At 37.8% G+C, this 21,815-nt stretch overlaps 1 protein-coding gene across 21 annotated transcripts in view; it reads left to right on the top strand.

Annotated features, from left to right (window-relative positions):
* Arl5 (ADP-ribosylation factor-like 5) overlaps positions 1-21,428 on the top strand; it is a 69,742-nt gene extending 48,314 nt beyond the window's left edge. For all 21 annotated transcript variants that reach the window (XM_073976121.1, XM_073976135.1, XM_073976130.1 and 18 more), the window contains 4 exons: positions 3,432-3,640; positions 3,830-3,955; positions 4,044-4,153; positions 13,768-21,428. In XM_073976121.1, the coding sequence (XP_073832222.1) occupies positions 3,432-3,640; positions 3,830-3,955; positions 4,044-4,153; positions 13,768-13,816 (494 nt within the window). In that variant the 3' untranslated portion in view covers positions 13,817-21,428. The remainder of the gene's footprint in view (positions 1-3,431; positions 3,641-3,829; positions 3,956-4,043; positions 4,154-13,767) is intronic.
* Positions 21,429-21,815: the final 387 nt, after the last annotated feature.

Here is a 21,815-nt window from a genome sequence, read left to right as displayed (position 1 = left end):
TGTCGCCATTACTTATTTTACTTGCAATGAAATTGTAAACAACAATATTTTTACATTTATTGTTTATTTCCTCAAACCAAACTTTCACAATTTTAGGACTTTTTATTGAGAAGTAACCTAATAAAATCGCATAAATATCAAAAAACGGGCAAAATCGGGTTTTGAAACCTAGTAATACCAATGCAGAAGACTTTCAGTAATGTGTTCTAGGTGGCAAAATCACGGCCAAACACGGCCAATTTAGTATAAGTCTATAAGAAGTGAGTTTAAGAAAAATAAAATATTTATTTTTGACTTTTTGTGTTTTTTGGTCGCTACCAAAAATGTTTAAGCTATATTATATATTAAATAAATTCCTCTCGCAATTGCCAATCTATTCCATTTTACATATATTTATATTTGGTTTATTTTTCCGCGGTTTCAAATACATTGAAATATGCCTTACAATATATATTTTTTAGTTCTTCTTCGAAATTCTCACATTGACTGCAATTTAAACCGCGATAATGACGCTATTTTGAAAAATATCAATCATATTAATAAATTTTGAGATGTTCTTTTTTCAATGCCAACTAAAAAATTATTATTATTAAAAGTTGCAAAATCGACTTTTTGCCTCAAAAACTGGGCAAATTACCTATAGTGCGTCGTATGGGGGGCAGTGAATATAAGTTGCTACAACAAAAATCAGCGATTCGAGAGCAGGTCCTAAACTGAACTTTTCCGAAATTTTGTGTGGGATGTACCCGAAGAAGTGGACCGATTGAGTCTGGTACACATTTCACGATGTGCAAAGTATGAACCAAATCGGTTAATCCCTTCAAGAGTTATCGTGCGCACAAATTTTCCGAACATTTTCGAACTTTTGTGGGAAGGAGTGGGCCGATATAAACCTATTTCGAACTTAAACTAAGTTTGGACAATATATTACGATAGCCAAATTTTGGACCAACTCGGCTCATCCGTTTGAGTGTTATCGTGCGCACCAGCCAGCCAGACAGACAGACGGGTGGACATTGCTAAATCGACTCCAAATTGTCCGAAACACATTTCGTCCAAAAATACTTGGGGTCTAAAACCATTATTTCGATGAGGCACATTTTGCCCGTATGAAAGTGTATATACCCTCGTTAGCATAAATGCTGAGGGTATAAAAACTGGAAAGTTGGATGTGTGCCAATCTATTTTGCATCATAATAGAGGTGACATTTTTCTCATGCATTGACGGGCTTTCCTTTTGGAATACGCCTACTAGAAGCGAAGATATTCTCATAAAATAAAACGTTGAATGTTCAACACATACGTTTTTTGCCCACTCCGTCTCCTGAATATTATCCGACCATCACTAACATCAATAGGCTTCTACCCATGAACCCAAAAATTTCGTGATGATCCGATCAAAATTCAAACCTGTAGCGTGATATCAAAAAAAAAAAAAATAAATAAATAAATAACAAGTAAGAAAAGCGTTAAGTTCGGTCGGGCCGAACTTTTTATACCCTCCACCACAAATGTCAGCCATTTCGGTGGATTAATGTGGCCACAACCTTCAAAATACCGAAATTCGGAAGGTACCGTTCTATGGGGGCTATATGATGGCGTGGACCTATACCTACAAATTTCTGGGAGAAAGTTTTATACGCCTAAAGAGGACTAAATACCAAATTTCAGCCATCTCGGTGTGATAATGAGGCTAAAACGTTCAAAATATCGAAAATCGGGAGATATTGTATTATGGGGGCTATATCAACACGTGGACCTATATAAACATTTTATGGTAGAAATGTTTCTTAGCCTCTGGAAACACAAAATACAAAGTTACAACCGATTCTTTGGTCAAATGGGTCTAATACATTCAAAATATATTAAAATGACGCGTACTTTATATGGGGCGTTATATGGGCGCTATACCGAAACGTGGACCTATATAACCCAACTTTGGTAGGAATGTTTTTTGGCCTCTGAAGACACAAAATACCAAATTACAACCAATTCTGTGGTCAAATGGGTCTAATACATTCAAAATATATTAAAATGACGCGTACTTTATATGGGGCCTTATATGGGGGCTATACCAAAACGTGGACCTATATAACCCAACTTTGGTAGGAATATTTGTTGGCCTCTGGAGACACAAAGTACCAAATTACAACCAATTCGGTGGTAAAATGGGCCAAATATCTTAAAAATGCCTTAAAACGACGACGCGTCACGCGTCATTTTGTATGGGGGCTATACGAAAGCGTGGACCTACATAGCCCGCTTTCAATACCAAAAGTCCTACGTAAATATAACATATTTTCCCAAAATTTCATCAACCTACGTCAATCCGTTCGGACGCTAGAGTGATTTCCACAGACGGACAGACGGACAGACGGACGGACATGGCTATATCGATGTAGAATTGCACGCTGATCAAGAATATATATACTTTGTGGGGTCTACGATGATTATTTCGAGTAGTTACAAACGTAGTGACAAACTTAATATACCCCCATCCTATGGTGGAGGGTATAAAAAATTGGATGTATTACCGACTATTGCGATATCTCCGTTATTTGGCCATCTACGCCAACCTACTTTGCATCATTGGAAAGGTGGGATACACTTTCATAGTCCGGCTTTGCTACTGGAAGGTCCCCAACGAACGCTGCGATATTCGTCATTATAACTAAAATCCCAACAATGAAAAGTTGGATTTAATTTTCGGCTATTGCGATGTCTTCCTTGTTTTTTTACTTTTATTGTTTTGCTTTTGGTATAGCCCTTATGGAAGCTAAGATATTTGCTTTGCAAAAAAAAGTTGAATTTTTCTCCAAATAAGTTTTTTTCCCATTCCGACCCCTAAATATTATCCGACCATTAATTTGGTGACGATCCCATGAAAATTGCGACCCGTAGCGTGATTACAAGGTTTAGATGGACAGACAGACACACATAGCCAGATCAACTCAGCCCGTCGAGATATTCATTTTGGTATATATAAGTATGGGTCTACGGCCATTATTTCGATGCGTTACAAACTTTTTGGGCAAAATCAACTTATAATACCCTCCCCACATAGTGGTGTAGGGTACAAATATTATGCTCCTTAATATGGTTCCTGGTATCGTCAACATTAATAATGTTCATTAGCCTTATTCTTAGACCTTTCCACAGGAAGCGAGAGGTACATATTAGATTACTACTTTTAACGAAGCAACAGGGATGTTAAGGGTGATAGAAAGTACATTGAAAGACAATATTCCGACTTTGGTTGTGTATTCAATCAATGAAATTAAAGTATTATTTCAAAAATACAATCTCTTCACTAAAGCATACATATTGACAAATTCAATTAACATTTTTCTAATTAGCTTTCTTTAATTATAACATTCTAATTAAAACATTTTTTTCTGATTTTCTTCTGCATTTTCTTCTTTTCATTGCAGAACATAAACTAGTTATGGTTGGCTTAGATAATGCTGGCAAAACCACAATACTTTATCAATTTCTTATGAATGAAGTCGTCCATACATCACCCACCATTGGATCAAATGTCGAAGAAGTTGTTTGGCGAAATATACATTTCCTTGTCTGGGATTTGGGGGGACAACAGAGTTTAAGAGCGGCATGGAGTACATATTATACAAATACAGAGGTAAGTCAACAGTCTGTCTCTACCCCCGCCTACACCTCAAACGCAGGAATCGAATTACATGTGGGGTATTATCTAAATTGTATACTAAATAGGTTTTTATGGTTTTCTTCTTGTTTTCTTTTTTCATTGCGTTGCGTGTGCTGCTTTTGTCCCGCCCCCCGCTCTCTCTCTCTCTCTCCATCTCTGCAGTTTATTATAATGGTTATCGATTCAACAGATCGTGAACGTTTGGCTGTGACACGTGAAGAGTTGTACCGCATGCTGCAACACGAAGACTTGAGTAAAGCCAGTTTATTGGTTTATGCAAATAAACAGGTTAGTTCGCTGCGTATTTGTTGCGGCCTATTTAATAGATATTTTCTGGATAATATTTTAACATTTGCTTAATCTTGTAATTCATTAGGATTTAAAAGGCTCAATGTCAGCGGCAGAAATATCACGTCAATTGGATTTAACATCGATTAAGAAACATCAGTGGCATATACAGGCGTGTTGTGCGTTAACCGGCGAAGGGTAAGTTGAAAAATTCAGGATAATAATATTCAGTAAAATGAGTATAAACAATAAAAAAGCTATCAGTCGGCAGAGATATACCCTCAGGCAGTGTGAATTGAAACCAAGATCCTTTTCCCTAAAAATTATGTATAAATGGGTTTCAGAACTTGACAAAAACATGGATTTGTATTAAAACTCAAAAGTGTTGCTAAGGAGGTACTTGAAGAAATAGATCGCGCTGTCCACTTGCATCCTATTTTGGTAATCATTCCTTTCGGTAGATATTGCGCCCACCAGTCGTTTCAGTTTAGAGCTTTTGGACCATTATATCAGGAATTATGGACTAGCTCACGAAAAACATCATATCGCTGTAAACAGGACGACAAGGCGTACCTTCGGTAAACATTTCCAAAAGATTCTCAAACAGACCTTAAACTGCGCTTAAACAAAAATGTTTAACTTTTGTGAGCGAGGTATCCTAACGAGTGGACCGATATGACCATTTTCGAAGTTAAACTAAGTTTAGGCGAAATATTGCGAGATCGGTTGCTCCGTTTAAGAGCGTACAATTTTAGCGAATATTTTTGAATTTTTGTGGGGGAGTTACCGGAAGAAGCACCATCTTTGAACTGTAAATCACAGAAATATTACGATATTATTATGGGCAATGTTTGGACCGTTTCGGCAGTTGTTGTGCGCACCAGCCACCACACATATTGTTGTTGTTTAATCTGGCTTTTGGTCTATCTCCAGTTTTAGGAATGTTGCTGCTCCGATTGGTTGTAGCCACAAAGCTACTGGAGTTAGTTGAGTAGGTTTGGCAGAGTGGTTGAAGAGGTGCAGTGTGTTGGGGGGCCTGTACCGCCTGCTGGGTAAATGTTTTGCACGGTTATAGATTTCTATAGGAATTAATACGACACAAAACTACTCTGGTTTGTCGTGTCACCTAACGCCCCACAATTGCGGTAGATGGGGAATGTTCTCCAAGGACTGTTTATGACATCTGCGACTGCATCTGTGTGAATGCTATGCTTTGAGTCGAAAGAATGTCATGGTCAGCACGGTGCAGGAAACCAAGCTCAACAACGTACTGAGGAAGGATCGCACCAGAAATAGAGAAGCGGCTTTCCTATTCTACCAGTCTGCTCAATACAGACCTATGTCGCTTGAGCCTGGCTCTAATGACCCATACATGGAATGTATGGCAGTAGCAGTCAGGTGTCGAACTGCCGAGGTATATTTGCTTAACGTATATATCCCGACGATAAATAGCAGTACTTCAGGTTATAGGCCCAACATTAGCCCGCTCATAACCGTCTGGTCTTGGGGGACTTTAATGCTCATCCTGAGCTGTGGCATTCGGTCCTCGGAAACGAGGCTGAGCAGATTGATAGCCCTACGTTTTGCACGGTAAATGAGGACGCCCATACCAGAATTAGCGGAGAGTGTTCGCCATACATAACCATCGTGTCACCGGCTGCAAACCCAGCATCAAACCTATGATTCTATATAGGCTTCTATGCTGCTACAACAACAATCGTGTCGCCTGATCTTTCAAATGACATTACCTGACAACCCGTCTTTTCACTTTTGTCAGATTATCTCCCCATAATTGTCTCCATCAGTAAACCGTGCTATTTCACCACCTTTGAACCCCGCACTTTTATCAATCATGGCAGATCCAATTGGCGATAATTTTAGACAGTTCACTAATCACCGTTCATCATCACTACTGCAGCCGTTCACCCGCTGGCGGTAGTGAAACCAAATTACCCAGCAGAGGCGACGGGATTAGGTTAGGTTAGGTTAAAGGACGCGTAACCGTCAACGTAATCGACGGTCACTCCACTCGGAGACCTTATGGTCCATTGTGTTCATCCTGGGGGGGTGTTATTAGCTGAAGAGATTGCTGAAAGGAGAGAAATAGAATATGATGTTGTAGAAGAAAGGGAGATATTTAGGAGGATAGAATTGAGGCAGAAGTGGGAAGTAAAAGCTTAATTGTTCATCATGGTACTGCCATTTCTTTTTGCTGCAGCCATTTTAGGCTCTTGGCAAAAAGAAGAAGACTTTTTGGTTCGGTTTCACAGAAGGATGAGAGAGACTGGATCGTGTGTTCACCCGTTATCCGTAGTCTTTTGCTCGTGAGCATTGGACAGCGGCACAGTAAATGTTCGATTGTCTCTAATTCCTCCTCATCCTCACAAAGTCTGCAGTAGTCGGCGCCTTCGGTTCTACCCCATTTATAAGTCATTGCTCTGATGTTGCAGTGGCCTGTGATTAGACCAACTGTTAGTCTGAGTTCGATCTTTTTCAATGAAAGTAGAGATGATGTTCTGCGTTTGGAAAGGAGTGGCCAGATTGCTTTGGAAACCCTACAACTAGGTTCGTTTTGCCAAATCTGACTAGCCTTATCCCGATAGCCCTGTTCTAACAGCCGCATGAAGTAGCACAAGGGTGGCTTGACCGAGTTTTCGATTATGATATCTTGTGACTCTGATCCGCGGCGTGCCAATTCATCCGCCATTTCATTTCCTACAATATTACAGTGACCTGGGACCCAACACAGTATTACTGCTGATTTTAGGTCACTTAATACTTTAATACAGTCCAAAACAACTGCAGACTTGATGGAGTAGGACATTAGTGATTTGAGGGCCGCCTGACTATCGACGTATATAGTCACCGGTCCATCGATGTCCTCTTTAATGTTCTTAATTAGTTCTGCAGCTTTTTTGATTGCAAAAATCTCTGCTTGAAAAACGCTACACTCTTTATTCAACTTAAAAGAGAGTTGAAGGTTGAGAATGTCGCTGTATACACCTGCCCCTGTTCCATTTTCCATCTTAGATCCATCGGTATAGACTTCTATACCGTCTAGTGGTGGAGTGTTGTGGGTCCAGGCTTCTCTGCTGGGAATGTGAACAACTATTGGCTCGAAGTTCATTTGTGGTGATATGTAGTCACTTAAATGCTCCTTGCTTGTTGGCACATTCGTTCGGTTGAGAATCGCAGCGTGGCCCTGTTGGGAGCCGCACCACTGGTTGAGCTCCTTGAGACGTAAAGCGCTCTTAGATGCCTGCTCCTCTACAACGAGATCTAACGGAGTAAGATCCAACAGCACGTTAAGGGCTGCCTGTGGAGTGCTCCTAGCAGCACCAGTTATGAGCATTGATGCTGCTCTTTGGACTCTGTTTATTTCATGCAGATATGATTTCTTGCCTAGGGCATTCCACCAAACTAGAGCTCCATAGGTGAGAATTGGGCGTACGACTGTCATAAAAACCCAGTGTATGACTTGTGGTCTCAGTCCCCAACTCTTACCAATGGAGTTCTTGCAAGTGTACAGTGCTATTAGTCCTCTCTTGGCGCGTTCTTCGACATTTCTTTTCCATGATAGCTGATGGTCCAGAATTATGCCGAGATATTTGGCTTCCAAAGAGAGCTCTAAAGTGACACCATTTAGCGTTGGTAGAGTGAATGCATCAATTTTCCTCTTCCTTGTGAAAAGGACCAGCTCTGTTTTGGAGGGATTTACCCCTAGTCCGTTCCGATGGGCCCAACCCGCTAACTTGTTAAGGGCTCCTTGCATGACATCCGATACGGTCTGAGGGAATTTCCCACTTATCATCAAGACAACGTCATCGGCGTAAGCGGTGGTTTTAATGCGAAGTCTGTCAAATTCTTGGAGCATTTCATTGATCACTAGGAGCCAAAGTAATGGAGAAAGTACTCCCCCTTGAGGTGTGCCTCTGGTGACAGACTTCCTAATGGAATTATAGCCGATGCGAGAATTTATTATCCTACTACTAAGCATGTTATCAATCCAACTGATTAGGGTAGGGGAGCAGTTCAAGCCCACAAGTGAATTATGAATTGACTCCAAATTGACGTTATTAAAGGCTCCTTCTATGTCTAGAAAGGCTGCTAACGTAAAATTTGAGTTGTCCATATTCTTCTCGATAAACCCGACAACATCATTTAGAGCAGTTTCTACCGATTTGCCCTTAGTGTAGGCATGCTGGGCAGAACTGATTGATGACATTGGTAGTTTGCCTCTAATTTCAAGGTCCAATAGTCTTTCCAAAGTTTTTAGCAGAAAGGATGACAGACTGATCGGCCTATAGTCTTTTGGAAGTGTGTGACTAGGTTTTCCTGCTTTAGGAATGAATTTCACTGTGACTTCTCTCCATAGAACCGGAATGTATGACAAAATCAGACACGCCTTGAAAATACTCTCCAGAGAAGGGATAAGCAACTCAGATGCATTCTGCATCATCGCAGGTATAATGCCATCTGGTCCGGGAGATTTATAGGGTTTAAATGTGTTTAAAGCCCAAGCGATCTTTGGGCGGCTTATGATCTCCTCGATGTCACTCCTATCCATCATGGCAGCGTTACGTATTATTGGATCGCTCTGGGGATCGGATACGTCCGCGCAGTTTGGGAAGTGGGTGGTAGCTAGAAGATCGAGGGTCTCTAGATCAGAGTTTGTCCATGTACCGTCTTCACGTTTCATGCTTCCAATGGATTTTGGGTCCTTCGAAAGCATTCGGCGGAATCTGGTAATGTCCTTCTCTGTCTCTATTGCCTCACTAAAGCATACCCATGATTTTCGCTTGGCCTTTTTGATTTCGCTGTTATATTTGTTGAATGCTTCTTTATAAGCATCCCAGTCTGTGTAAAGTTTAGTCTTATTGGCCTTATTGTATAATTTCCTGCTAGTCTTCCTTAGTTTCGCTAGATTTTTGTTCCACCAAACTGGTCTCTTACCTGGATAAGTAAGTGGGCAAGAGGCCTCATAGCTGTCCACCAGAATACTTGTCACATGATTTACTGCTTTTTCAACTTCATTGACTGAGGATAAAGTTTTCACTATGCCCAGTTTTGAAGAAGAAAGTTCAGTAAATTTGTGCCAGTTAGTTTTCCGGGGGTTCCTATGCGGGTTTTGATGGATTCCATCTAAAGCGACGTGGAATAGTATTTTCCGATGATCGGAGAAGGAACACTCGTTGGATACTCTCCAATCACATACGATCGATTCATCCTTGTTTATAAGGGTGAGGTCAATGACTTCCTCCCTGTTCCTGTTTTGAAAAGTAGCTTCGTTACCCCTATTACATATTCTGAGATTATATTGTAATATAAAGTCAAATAAGGACTCACCCCTTGCATTCGTGTCGCTGCTACCCCAGTGGAAATGGTGAGCATTGGCATCACATCCCATAATGATGAGGCTTGTGCTCCCCATTTCTTTTAACAGCAGTTCAACATGCTGACCTGGTGGATCAGGGTGCTCATAGGGCATGTAGATAGATGTGAAGATAGTGACTCGTTTAGAGTGGTCTTCCATCCTAACAGCAGTTATGTCTCCTCCACTGAAATTAGAGAGGAGAAGTAAGTTAAGGTTCTTTTTGCCGACTATACATGTTCTTACCTTATCTCCATTGGAAGCGGCGAAAGTGGTATAGTTTTTGTCATTCAGTCCGGCAACCCTGTTCTTATAAAGATAGGGTTCCTGGATTAAGGCAATGTCAACTTGGTGTTTTGTGAGGGTTAGGAGGAGTTCGGCCGCAGCAGCTTTGCAGTGATGCAGGTTGATCTGCATGATGCAAAGCCGCTGCTGCTTGCGCCTACCTACTGCCTTGGAGCGGTGCGGAATCTGATCCATCCCGATCCAAAATGCAATTTTCCCTCACGTTGTCGTAGATAGCCCTGGCCATTGGCGTCGATTGATACCCTGATAGTCAGGCCCTCCTGGTCTGGGTTTGAACTAATGAGTCTCCAATTGTCGGTTTGGAGATTAGGGTTCTGTTTCTTGAGAATCGTCAGGATGCGTGCTGGGTCCACTAAGGGCGGTGGCACCCATGCTGACATGATTCTACCACAGGGGATCGGGATTAACAAATGAGCGACGGGATTAACAAATGAGCGTGATGAGCTTCACAGTGCCAACCCCAGAGTCGGGGAGCTGACACTGGAAGTAAACCGGTTGGTCGGTGAGCATAAGCAGACCAATTGGCTAAATCATCTGAAGAGTTACAACATTGAAGCCGGTATAAGTGAATTGTGGGAAACGGTTAAGTCAAAATGGTACTCAGTCACGTCAAGGCGACGTTACGTTGACTGAGGTGCTCAAGTTATTTTAATCGACAGTTTGTCTAGCATCTAGGGCATCTAGGGCGAAAAGAAGAGTACTACGTCGCACTAGATCTCTTCCTGTCGATGATGAACCACCACAATTTACAATGTGTTGGGCGACCTGATGGAATCTCCATGGTAGTGCTAAAACAGCTGGATGTGCCAGGAGTCGAGTATCTCACTAAAGTTCTCAACCAGACGCTAGCCATCCACATTGTTCTTGAAGTCTGGAAAATGGGCAGTGTGCTGCCGCTTCTGAAGCCAAACGATGATGCCAGCAATGGTGAATCGAACAGGCCGATTTCGCTTTTGTCGCCCGTAGAAAAGATCTTTGAGGCTTTAATCCTACCCAGCGTTCGAAATAGCTATCCAGTTGCCGATCATCAGCATGGGTTCCGTAAGAAGCACGGCAGGACAACAGCGCTGTACGCCTTATCCACACATGTTAGTTGAAGACTCAACCAGAGCAAGCCGTTTGATAGAAGACTTATCAAAAGCCGATGATACTGTCAAGTACTCAAGAACTCCACGCTGTTTTAGGACATCGAAACATTGCATAATAAGTTATATGTGTGGACGCCAGTCGTACGTGGAATTCAGGAACAAAAAGTCCAAGAACCGTAGAGCGAAACAGGGATTTCCCCAAGGTGGGGTGATATCTCGGGAACTGTTTAACTTCTCCTATATTCCACCCCCTCCAGATGACATTGATATCGTAACGCATGCAGATGACTGTATGATCTTGGCGTCAGGTACCTTGACTGATCTTACCCACTTCAGATTCGGACCATTTCCTCAGTAAGTATGGATTTGCCCCAGAAACCACTTGTACCGTCATTATAATGGCCATGAGTACAACCTATTGGCAAACAATTCAAAACAAGAGGTCTTAATTAAACTGCATTTCTGCGACATTTTGTGTTGGATGTACCCAAAGAAGTGGACTGATATATAGGCAATATTCGAACCTGATCTATGTCTAATAGAAATAGTACGATGTGCAAAGTATGGACCAAATCGGTTAGCGAAAAAATGTTGGGGTACCCGAGGTGGCCCACATAGCGCGGCTTCGAACTTGATTTAAGTTAGGACAAAAGATTACGGCGGCCAAATTTTAGACCGAATCGGTTGAACCGTTCGAGAATTATCGTGCCAGAGGGACTGGACTAAATTGACTCGAAATATGTACATAAGGGTGACTAAAAAAGGAAAAGTTCTTGTTATACCCTCAGCATTTATGCCAACGAGGGTATATACACTTTCATACGGGCAAAATGTGCCTCATCGAAATAATGGTTTTAGACCCCAGTTATGTATGGACGAAATGTGTTTCAGACAATTTGGAGTCGATTGAGCAATGTCCGTCCGTCTGTCTGTCTGGCTGGAGCGCACGATAACTCTCGAATGGATGAACCGATTCGGTTCAAATTTTTGGCTTTCGTAATATTTTGCCCAAACTTAGTTTAAGTTCGAAGATGGGCTATATCGGTCCACTCCTTCCTGTACCTCCCACACAAAAGTTCGAAAATGTTCGGAAAATTTGTGCGCACGATAACTCTTAAAGGGAGTAACCGATTTGGTCCATACTTTGCACATCCTGAAATGTGTACCAGACTTAGATATGGTTTCAATATGGACTAAATTGGTCCACTCCTTCGGGCACCTTCCACACAAAATTTCGAAAAAGTTCAGTTTAGAGCCATCTCTCGAATCGCTTTGGTTCTTGTTTTAGCAGCTTGTATTCACTGCCCCCCATACGACGGTACAAGTTTCATTAGGGGCAAGTTCATACTTCCTGAGAAAATAGCATGAAAGTTGCAAAAAACCCCTATGACACCGTGTGAGGTGGTTGGAGCGCAAGATAACTCTAGACCGGATTTGCTGATTCGTAATCTTTTGTGCAAACTTAGTTTAAGTTCGAAGATAAGCCATATTGGTCCACTCCTTCAGGTACCTCCCCCACAAAAGTTCAAAAATGTTTGGAAAAATTGATCGTACGGTAAACCTTGAAGGGAGTGGCCGAATTGGTCCTTGGTCCATACTTTACACATCCTAATATATCTTCCAGATATAGATCAGGTTCAAATATGGACTATATTTGTCCACTCCATCCGGTACCTCCCACACAAAATTTCGGATAAGTTCACTTTAAGACCTGATATCGAATCACTTTGATTTTTGTTGAAGCAACTTACATTCGCTGCCTCAATTACTATGGTAAAAGTTTTTTTCAGGGGCAAGTCCACACTTCTTGATCAAACAGCCCGAAGGGTGTAAAAACCCCATTGGCACCATATGTAATGGCTGGAGATCCACTTCCATAATGGTCAATGTCGAACCATTACTTTTAGTATCTCCTAGGCAAAACTTTTGATCTTTAATCCTAATCAACATTTTTGTAGGTTGAAACGCTCAAAATTTTTAAAACCCCCTAAATACATACGTTTTTTGGGAAAAATTGTTTCAATATACCCAGGCTGAGGGTATATCTCTGTCGGCAAAGCCGACTGATAATTTTTTACTTGCTTTTATTTAAATGTTTCTCCATTCGATCCAAAATCTTTAAATTTAAATTTTATGGCGATTGGTTAACGTTAACCCTTGTTCCCTGAGCGATCTATATTTCAATAGTAATTTATATGGGGCCAAATTGCACTAAATTGCTCTAAATACCGCAATTATTGTCCAATTGTTGTTGTGGCTAAAAAAGAATCTTACAAAAATTTATGAATATCGGGTCAGATTTTGATATTGCTTTTTTTCGATTGGACAATATGTGTGGCCTATAGAGCGATTTCGTGAAAATACGTCTTTGGCACCCCATACAAATTAGTAACGGGCTAACGATAACCGATCATCATAAATGTTTGTACGATTCGTTTTTTGTAGGATGAACTCGTAAAATTTCCTCATCGATTGGACAATAATTGCGGCATTTAGATCAATTTCGTGAAAATTTACCTTTGGCCCTATACAAATTACTATGGAAAGAAAGATCGCTTAGGGGGCACGGGTTAACATTAACCCAAAAAATATTTTCCTTTTTTGGTCACCCTTATGTACATACCCTCTTTAGTCCAAATGCTGAGGGTATAAATATACATAGTTTAGCATAATCAAAGTTTCTTTTCAAAAACTCAACTGACCCATGTATACCTCTATGTACATATGTCACATTTCTTATTAAAGTTAATGCCGAATCTTTTTCATTTTGTAAATCAAACACCTTTAAAATAAGAAAAGAAATTAAAATAAATATCAATTTTCAAACACTTCCTCATATCTGAAAGAAACGCAAATCAAGTTCTGATAAGATTGCACGTCGACCAAATACGTAGTCAGTACAACATACAACGTTTTTTTTTATTGAGATCGATTTCATTTTGATTTGTTTATTACTTGATACTGTTTGATGTCATATCACATTTTATTTACATGCATTAATGATTGTTTTAATTTTTGTTGTTCTATTTTTTCTTCTTCTTTATTAGTCTCTATCAAGGTCTGGAATGGATTGTTCAGCGTATCAAAAAGAAATGACAAACTCAACAACAAATGGACTGCGATAGTAGTTTATAGTTAAATCAATAATTTACTATTTATATATTATTTAAAAAATATGAAAAAAACAAACATAAAAAACAAAAACTAAACAAATACAATTAATAATAATTTTATATATAAAAATTTAGTTTTTAAGATAAAAATAATGAAAATATAACACCTCTGTAAATCAAAAACCAGCAAAACAAAGAAACACCGAAAGAAAAAACTGACAACAAACTCATTATGAGTTAATTGTTTATAAATCTAAATTATTTCCTTGTTAATAGTAATGGAAAGAAAGGGAAGAAAGAAAAACATTAAAACATCATCAAATAAATAATGAGTTCATCGAATTATATAACAAACAACAACAACAAACATAAATGTATACAAACAAAAAATGTAAATGTAAATTAATTATGTACTTGTGTTTAGCATAAAATTATTAAGAAATATTAGAAAGAGTGGCGCCTTTACAATTACCATCAAATCACTACCAAAGCGCATTATATTTAGATTAACAAAACAAAAAAGAAAAACCATTTCTTGTTTCTTAAAGAAATTTCCATGTTCAATTGTGGTAAACTGTGTATTTTGCTTTAACAAACATTTCCTTTATTGTGTTTGATTGCTTTTTAATTGAAAAGAAATTGTTCTCTAGTTTTAATTATTTGTTTTTTTTTTACTTGTATCTAAATAACTTTTTTATATATAATAAAAACTAAGTTTTTTTCTAAATAACCAACATTATTGTAAGAATAAAGTAAAACAAAAATATATGGTACAATTTTTGTGTGCTCTTATGAAAATATACCTACAAATATTTTTTTTTAAATTTTAACGTAGCATTTTTTCTCCATTAGTAAAATATTTTTTATTAACAAAATTTTAATTAATAGCATTAGGAAATTAATAAATCTTGGTATTTTTTTAATGATTTTATTAATTTGAAATCGCTTAGATTTCTAAAAATAATTAAATTTTTGTAAATTCACAACAATCAAATTTTTAATACAGAAATAGTCACGCAGTACGTACGTGTTAACAAATTCATGTCGACATTTTTAGAATCTTGAAATTATGTAAATTATAATAATTTTAAAATAACGTTTTTAAAAGTGTTAATTGAAATTTATGTATGAAAGGTGAGGCGATTAATATTGTTATGTTTTAAGATGACCAACAACCCCATACCCACATTATCCCAGCAAAAAGTTTGCCTCCAAAGAGGCAGTTAAATGATATGTACAAGTGATCTGGAAGTGCATCAAATTATGATTTTTACAAGAGCGTGACTACGGAAAGAGGCACTCGTGAGATACCGGACAAATGTTCACAAATTAAATATAATTTAGGTTGTATTAACAAATGTTTGGAAATGTTAACACGCTTATCTCTTTTTGTAAAATGTATACCGCTGCCTGTAGAGATGTACAAACTGATTTATGTACATGTAGGGATCTCTAACAACTGCTAATAAAATGTAGCGAACGGAGTGCCTTTTTCACGACTCCGTTTGGACTGCATCCGGATGTTGTTAAAATGTGACAAGTGGATGTGATTCTTTGGATTGCATCCAAATGCGGTTAAAATGTGAGGACTGGAGTGCCTTTTTCATGACTCCGCTGAACTGCATCCGGATGTTGTTAAAATGTGACAAGTGGATGTGATTCTTTGGATTGCATCCAAATGCGGTTAAAATGTGAGGACTGGAGTGCCTTTTTCACGACTCCGGTTGAACTGCATCAAAACATGCCGTGACAGAACTAGTCCACATTGCACTACTTCCAATTTATTTTGCTGGGTATTTTATCAACCAATTAAAAAAGGAAATGCGTCCATGTTATGGAACTCAGCAAATAGTTTCTATCAGTGTAAACATTGCTATGATCACGACACTGTCTACCGGTATGTACATTATGTTTTGATACTAATTTCCAAAACATGACTAATTAATCCACAGAGTGGTTTTTTTAATGATGGGACATGGGCTTTATGTCCGCCAAGGTTGCAAATACCAAATTTTAAAACGAATTTTGCAATAGATGCCATTATGGTGCAAAAATTATAATTATATTGTTCCATACTTTGCACATCGTTATATTTCTACCAGATATAGATCATGTGCGAATATGGACAACATCGGTCCACTCTTTCGGGTATCTCCCAAATTTTCAAAAAAGTGCAGTTTAGACCCTCCGCTCCTGAGAAAATGGCCCGAAAGCTGTAAAAACTCGCTAAAGAACCATGAGTAATGGATGCAGCCCACTATAACTCTCCAACGGACAAACCAATTTGATCCAAAATTTGATAGTGGTAATATTTTGCACAAACTTAAAACAAGACACGGTGCTCTTGAAGCAAATTTAAATGGAAGGTGCTTACACCTCGGAAGTTTTTGCTGATTCTGAAACTACAATGTTCATGGATGAGGAAAATCAAAAAAATAAAAAAATCGCCGGAGCGCTTTTTAATTAAATCGCGATTCAAGTTGGCATTTTTAAGGGTTGTTTAGGTTTACACGATTTTGCTTGGAAACCGTTGAACCTATTGAAATCGGACTAAAGAGAATGTTGTAGCCAAGAAAATGATGCGCCTTAACTAACTTTAAGTGAAAACCGCATACGCCTGGAAAGTTGTTGCTGATTTTGAAACAGCAATGTTCACAAAAAAAAACATTGTTCCACAACATCCCATACGGGACAAGGGAGACTTCTCTCATATTAATGAGTGCACCCCGATTCATATTTAGCTCAATGATATGGGACCTACTGTTTATCGCCGAGTCCGAACGGCGTGTCCTAAGACACCACTTATAGAGAAGTTTTTCAAGGCTGAAATACTCAGGAAATGTCGCCAACATTACTGAGGGGTATTTTGCCACCGTTGAAAAATGTTTGGTGTTGCCTGGCCGGGGAATCGAACCACCGACCTTCTGCGTGCAAGGCGGGCGTGCATACCAGCAATGTTCATAGGTGAGAAAAATCCAAAAGCAAGAAAATATTGTTGGACAGATTTTTAAATAAATCGCGATCAAAATTCACATTTTTAGGGTTTTTTAGGTTTTTGCGATTTCGCTTGGAAATCGCAAGTCCTATCGAAATGAGGCTAAAGAAAATGTTGTAGCAGAGAAAATTTCCTACAAGATTGACTGATTAGTATTTCCCTAGGTTTTACCATTTTTGAGATATAGAGGTTCAGAACAAACTTTCCGATTTTTTCTTAGGTGTTCAGGATTTAGCTTGAAAACTGCAAATCCTATCAAAATCGAAATAAAGAAAATATTGTAGCAGAGAAAATTCTCTACAAGATTGGCTTTTGTAATTTTTTCCTAGGCTGTACCATTTTTGGCATATATAAGTTTAATATGAGAATTTGCCGTCATTACATTGTTTTATAAGGAGGGGATACAGTCAATACATTGTCCCAATTTGAACTTATATATCTCAATAACGGTAAAATCTACGAAAATTCCATAAAGGTCAATTATGTAGAGAATTTGCAAAGCTACAACATCTGTCTTAGTCCGATTTAGATAGAATTTGTGGTTTTCAACGAAAATCTTTAAAACCTAAACAACCCTCAAAAATTCCATCTTGAATTGCGATTTATTTAAAAAGCGCTCCGGCGATTTTTTTAGTTTTTTGATTTTTCTCGTCTATGAACATTGTAGTTTCAGAATCCGCAAAAAAATCCGAGGTGCTTCCATTTAAATTTGCTTCCTCCCCAAAAACAGGTCTAAACTTTTCGCAAAAGTGGTGCGCACGATAATCTCGAAGTTATTTTAGGGGCAAGTCTATACTTACTGACAAAATGGCCCGAAAGCTGTAAAAACACGCTAAAGAACCATGAGTAATGGATGCAGCCCACTATAACTCTCCAACGGACAAACCAATTTGATCCAAAATTTGGTAGTCGTGATATTTAGAGCAAACTTAAAACGAGGTGTGTCATATCGGCCCACTCCTTTGCGCACCTCCCCCACAACAGTTCAAAACTTTTCGCTAAAATGTTGCGCACGATAATCTCGAAAGCAGTAACCGATTTGGCCTATACTTTGCACATCGTGGTATTTCTACGAGACATAGATCAGGTTATATATAATATTGACTATATACATATCGTCGGTGTCATGCTTAAGTGTTCCATACGCCATTTGCCTGATTCGAGAAAAACTCAAGTTAATGTTAAAGGCTATACAGGATAAAAATGGTGCAATAATCCAATACTTTAAGAGCTCAGTTCTACTTAACTAAACTCATAGATTATATCAGTAGTTTATTTTAGTCAGATATCTGTGATAGTCTAGAAGTTATGGCATTTTTTTATAATTGCAAAAAGTTGCTGAATTGTTCCATGGAATCTTTTTTTCATGTTTTTGGTAGTTTGTGTCACATGGAACACGTTTTGTCACATTTCAACCAAACCTGGTCAGAAAACAACTGGAAAACACTTTTTATCAATCGTGTTCCACCTCCCTTATATGAAGTGCTACTGTGGAGTTTAAAAATCAGGACTTTAAATGAAACATTTATTTTTCTCATATAACTACAATAAGGACCATTATTAAGGTTTCCTTAATATTTATTTAAGGAATTTCCTCCACTTATCTCTATTTTTTTGTGATAAAAATTTCGATCGGACAAAACAGATTGATATTTTGCATTTCTAAGGTAACATAAAACGTTTAAACGCGGTTTTCTTATAATACCATTTTTGTAGTCGGTTAGCCTCAAGTCGAATGGACGTTTTTGCGTATATTTTTGTGGACTTACATCAAAATTTTGTCTTTAAACTAGGGATTTTTTGTTTAAACGATTGCTAAATTTTCTTTGTCATATAACAATACAATATTCAAAAATATTTGGACTTAGAAACTATTATTCTTCAGTTTTTAAACCAAGTCCTTTAAAACAATTTGTTCCATACGCCACACTTTTCCGTAACTTGGCAAAAATGGGCAATTTTTTGTTCCAAACGCCATCATTTTTGGTGCGGAACAATTCGTTTTTGTCTCTTTTTGTTCCATACGCCAAACGACATGGATATGGAACTAAAAAGTTTAAAGTTGTTTTGTTCCATACGCCAGGCTTTATGCATATGGAACAAAACGACAAGATTTTTTGGGTCACAAAGCGGATATGGAACATACTGGCATCTGAATATCTCAGAAACTATAAGAGATAGGTATAGAAAATCCGACCAAAAAATCTGAAAGAGCATGGCTCAAAACCTTGTAAGGCACCTTTATCTCACTTAAGCATGACACCGACGATATGTCAACTACTTCGGGTACCACAAAATTTCGAAAAAGTGCAGTTTAGGAACTCTTCTCAAATCGTTTTGATTTTTCTTGCAACAGGTTGCCCTCAAGGCCCCTATTACGATGGTACAAGTTTTTTTCAGTGGCAAGCCCATACTTCTTGTAAAAATTACCCGAAAACCGTAACACACCCCTACGGCCAGCAAGTGTAGTGGCTGGGGCGTACGACAACTGCGTTGGTCCACACTTTGTATATCGTAATATATCTCCGAATATTAGATAAAATTCGAAGGTGGTGCTTATAGGTCCTCTTCTTCCCATACCTCCCCCACAAAAGTTCGAAAATATTACCTACGTTTATAAACGGAGCAACCGATTTGGTCCAAACTTAGTTTATGTTCCAAAGTTGTCGGTCCACTGCTTGTTTTGTTTAAGTGCGGTTAAGGGTCTGTTCGAGGATCTTTTGAAAAATTTTACCGAAGTAACTCTTAGTTAGTTTCCATGTTTACAGCGGTAATATGTTTTTCGTGGACAAGTCCATCAGGTATGTGATGGAAATCGATTTCGAGCTCAAAACGAGTCAAAATCGACTGTAGGTGTGATGCGTGCACATTTTCCGACATCGAATTGTTTTCGATATCGGTTTCATATTCCATTTTGTTCTATGGAAAAATTGATAAAAAGGACGTGTGATGCAATTCGATAATCGTTTATTTTTCTCGGTTTGAAAACGGTCATATTTTTGTGGTCGATTTATAAACGATGTAATGAATTTTGATATTTTTTTAGAAAAAAAAGCTTGAAAGTTAAACACGGATATAGAATAAATTTACATTTATTTGCCTTATATTTAGTAAAATTTGTTAAGAAAATATTTGATATTTCGATAAAAAAAAAACACGGATCAAAAAATGTACTTTGAACATGTTTCTTTCCTCTAGATTAGTGAAGACAACCGCTTAATATGTTGTTTTGCACTGTTTGTAAAGTTCTCCTCATGTAATTGGACAAGAATTTCCACACTAAACTTCCATATAGGCCAATTTAAACAAGAACACTAATTTATTTTATATGTTATTACTTTTTTTTGTCTTTTGCAATGGTGGGCAAATTGCGAGAGACCCATGTATTTTTTACACTTTTGTGTATGAGGCCGAGCATTTCTGCCCAACAGTGGTCTTTTGCCATAGCCAAGACTAAAAAAGTGTTTTTTTCTATTTTTCTTCTTTCAACTCCAGAATAGGGATCACCAGTCCGTTTTTTGTTTGTTGGAATTTAATGAAATTGAAACAACGTGGAATTGAATTTCGATTCGGATCCCATCACATCTAAAAACAATTCACTCGTTTTGGGCAAATCGTTTTCATTGCAAATCGATTCGAAATTCATCACATACCTGCATGTTTCCTGATATAAGTCATATGGTAACCAACTGAAATGACTGGTAGGCGCGATATCTACCGAGAGTAATGTCTCGCAAAATAAAACCCACTTCCAAAATGTACTATGTCGGTCCACTCCTTTAGGTACCTCCCGCATAACTTTTGAGCTTTAATCCAAATCCAATAATTTGTATGGAAGCCAAGCTGATTTTTCACGAAATTGCAACAAACGCCGCAATTATTGTCCAATCGATGTACCAATTTTACCAGTTCGTTGTTGGGGCTAAAAAACGAATCCTACAAACAATTATGAAAATCGGGTCAGATTTGGATATTGCTCCAATATACATATTGGATAATTATATGAATGCAATTTGGCCCTATAACATTGTTAATATTAAAATCGGTCCGATAACCACAATTTTTTGTATGATTCGTTGTTTAGCCAATTTTTTCATCGATTAGAAATTAATGTTGCCTTTACAAAATTTCGTATTTAAGGTTTTTGGATCGAATGAAAACATTAGGGGCGAGCCTTTCAGAAAAGCAATTTTTACTTTTTTTTTGGTTACACTATTTACCATACCTAATCGTATGCGCAGCTGTGCATAATTAATTGCTAAATTGTTTTAAAAGTATTACTGCGAACGGCAAATTCATTGAAATGTCTTCTCAAGGTACACAATTGATTGGATTAATTTAGTAAATTTTATGTAATATTTACTTCCTTTTTTATACAAAAAAATTAATTTTTAGGTTAAAAATGTGTAAAAACAGATTCTTAAACATATATACAAAATAAAAATAATATATAACAATTATGTATAACCACTTAATAAAACATGTTTTGCCAAAATTTAGACGATGATCATATGAAAAGCATTAATGAAAAACATAATTGTATATGTAAATTATAAAATAAAAAATATAAGAAATGAAAAATACAAATTTAATAAACCAATCGATATTTAATTAATGGATATTTTACGAACAGTAAGTATAAAATATTAGCAAACCCTATTTCATTAATAACAATGTAATGATTTTGCATGCGCCTAAAAGTATGCTTTCAATTTAATATTTTCAAATTAGCATGCACACCTAGTTGGCAACACTGGTAAAGACATGAAAATAGCGCCATCTATTGCCTCACATGATCTCTGCGAGACAAATCATTTTTGGTGATGACGAATTTTCGTAATTTCCTTAATGTATATTACAGTCAAACCCCGTTATAATGCTTACAGAAATTTTGATTTTTCGATGAAAAAATCAGTATTGACCAACTAAACCAATGTTGAGCGAAATCGGGAGAGAGGGAAATCTAATATTGCATTTTTATTGATGT

Source organism: Musca autumnalis, unplaced genomic scaffold (genome assembly GCF_047663935.1).
Source record: "Musca autumnalis isolate F117 unplaced genomic scaffold, ASM4766393v1 scaffold_3, whole genome shotgun sequence".
Lineage (NCBI taxonomy): Eukaryota > Metazoa > Arthropoda > Insecta > Diptera > Muscidae > Musca > Musca autumnalis.
The sequence above is the reverse complement of the archived record's forward strand: the minus strand, read 5'-3'. Positions and strand labels throughout refer to the sequence as shown.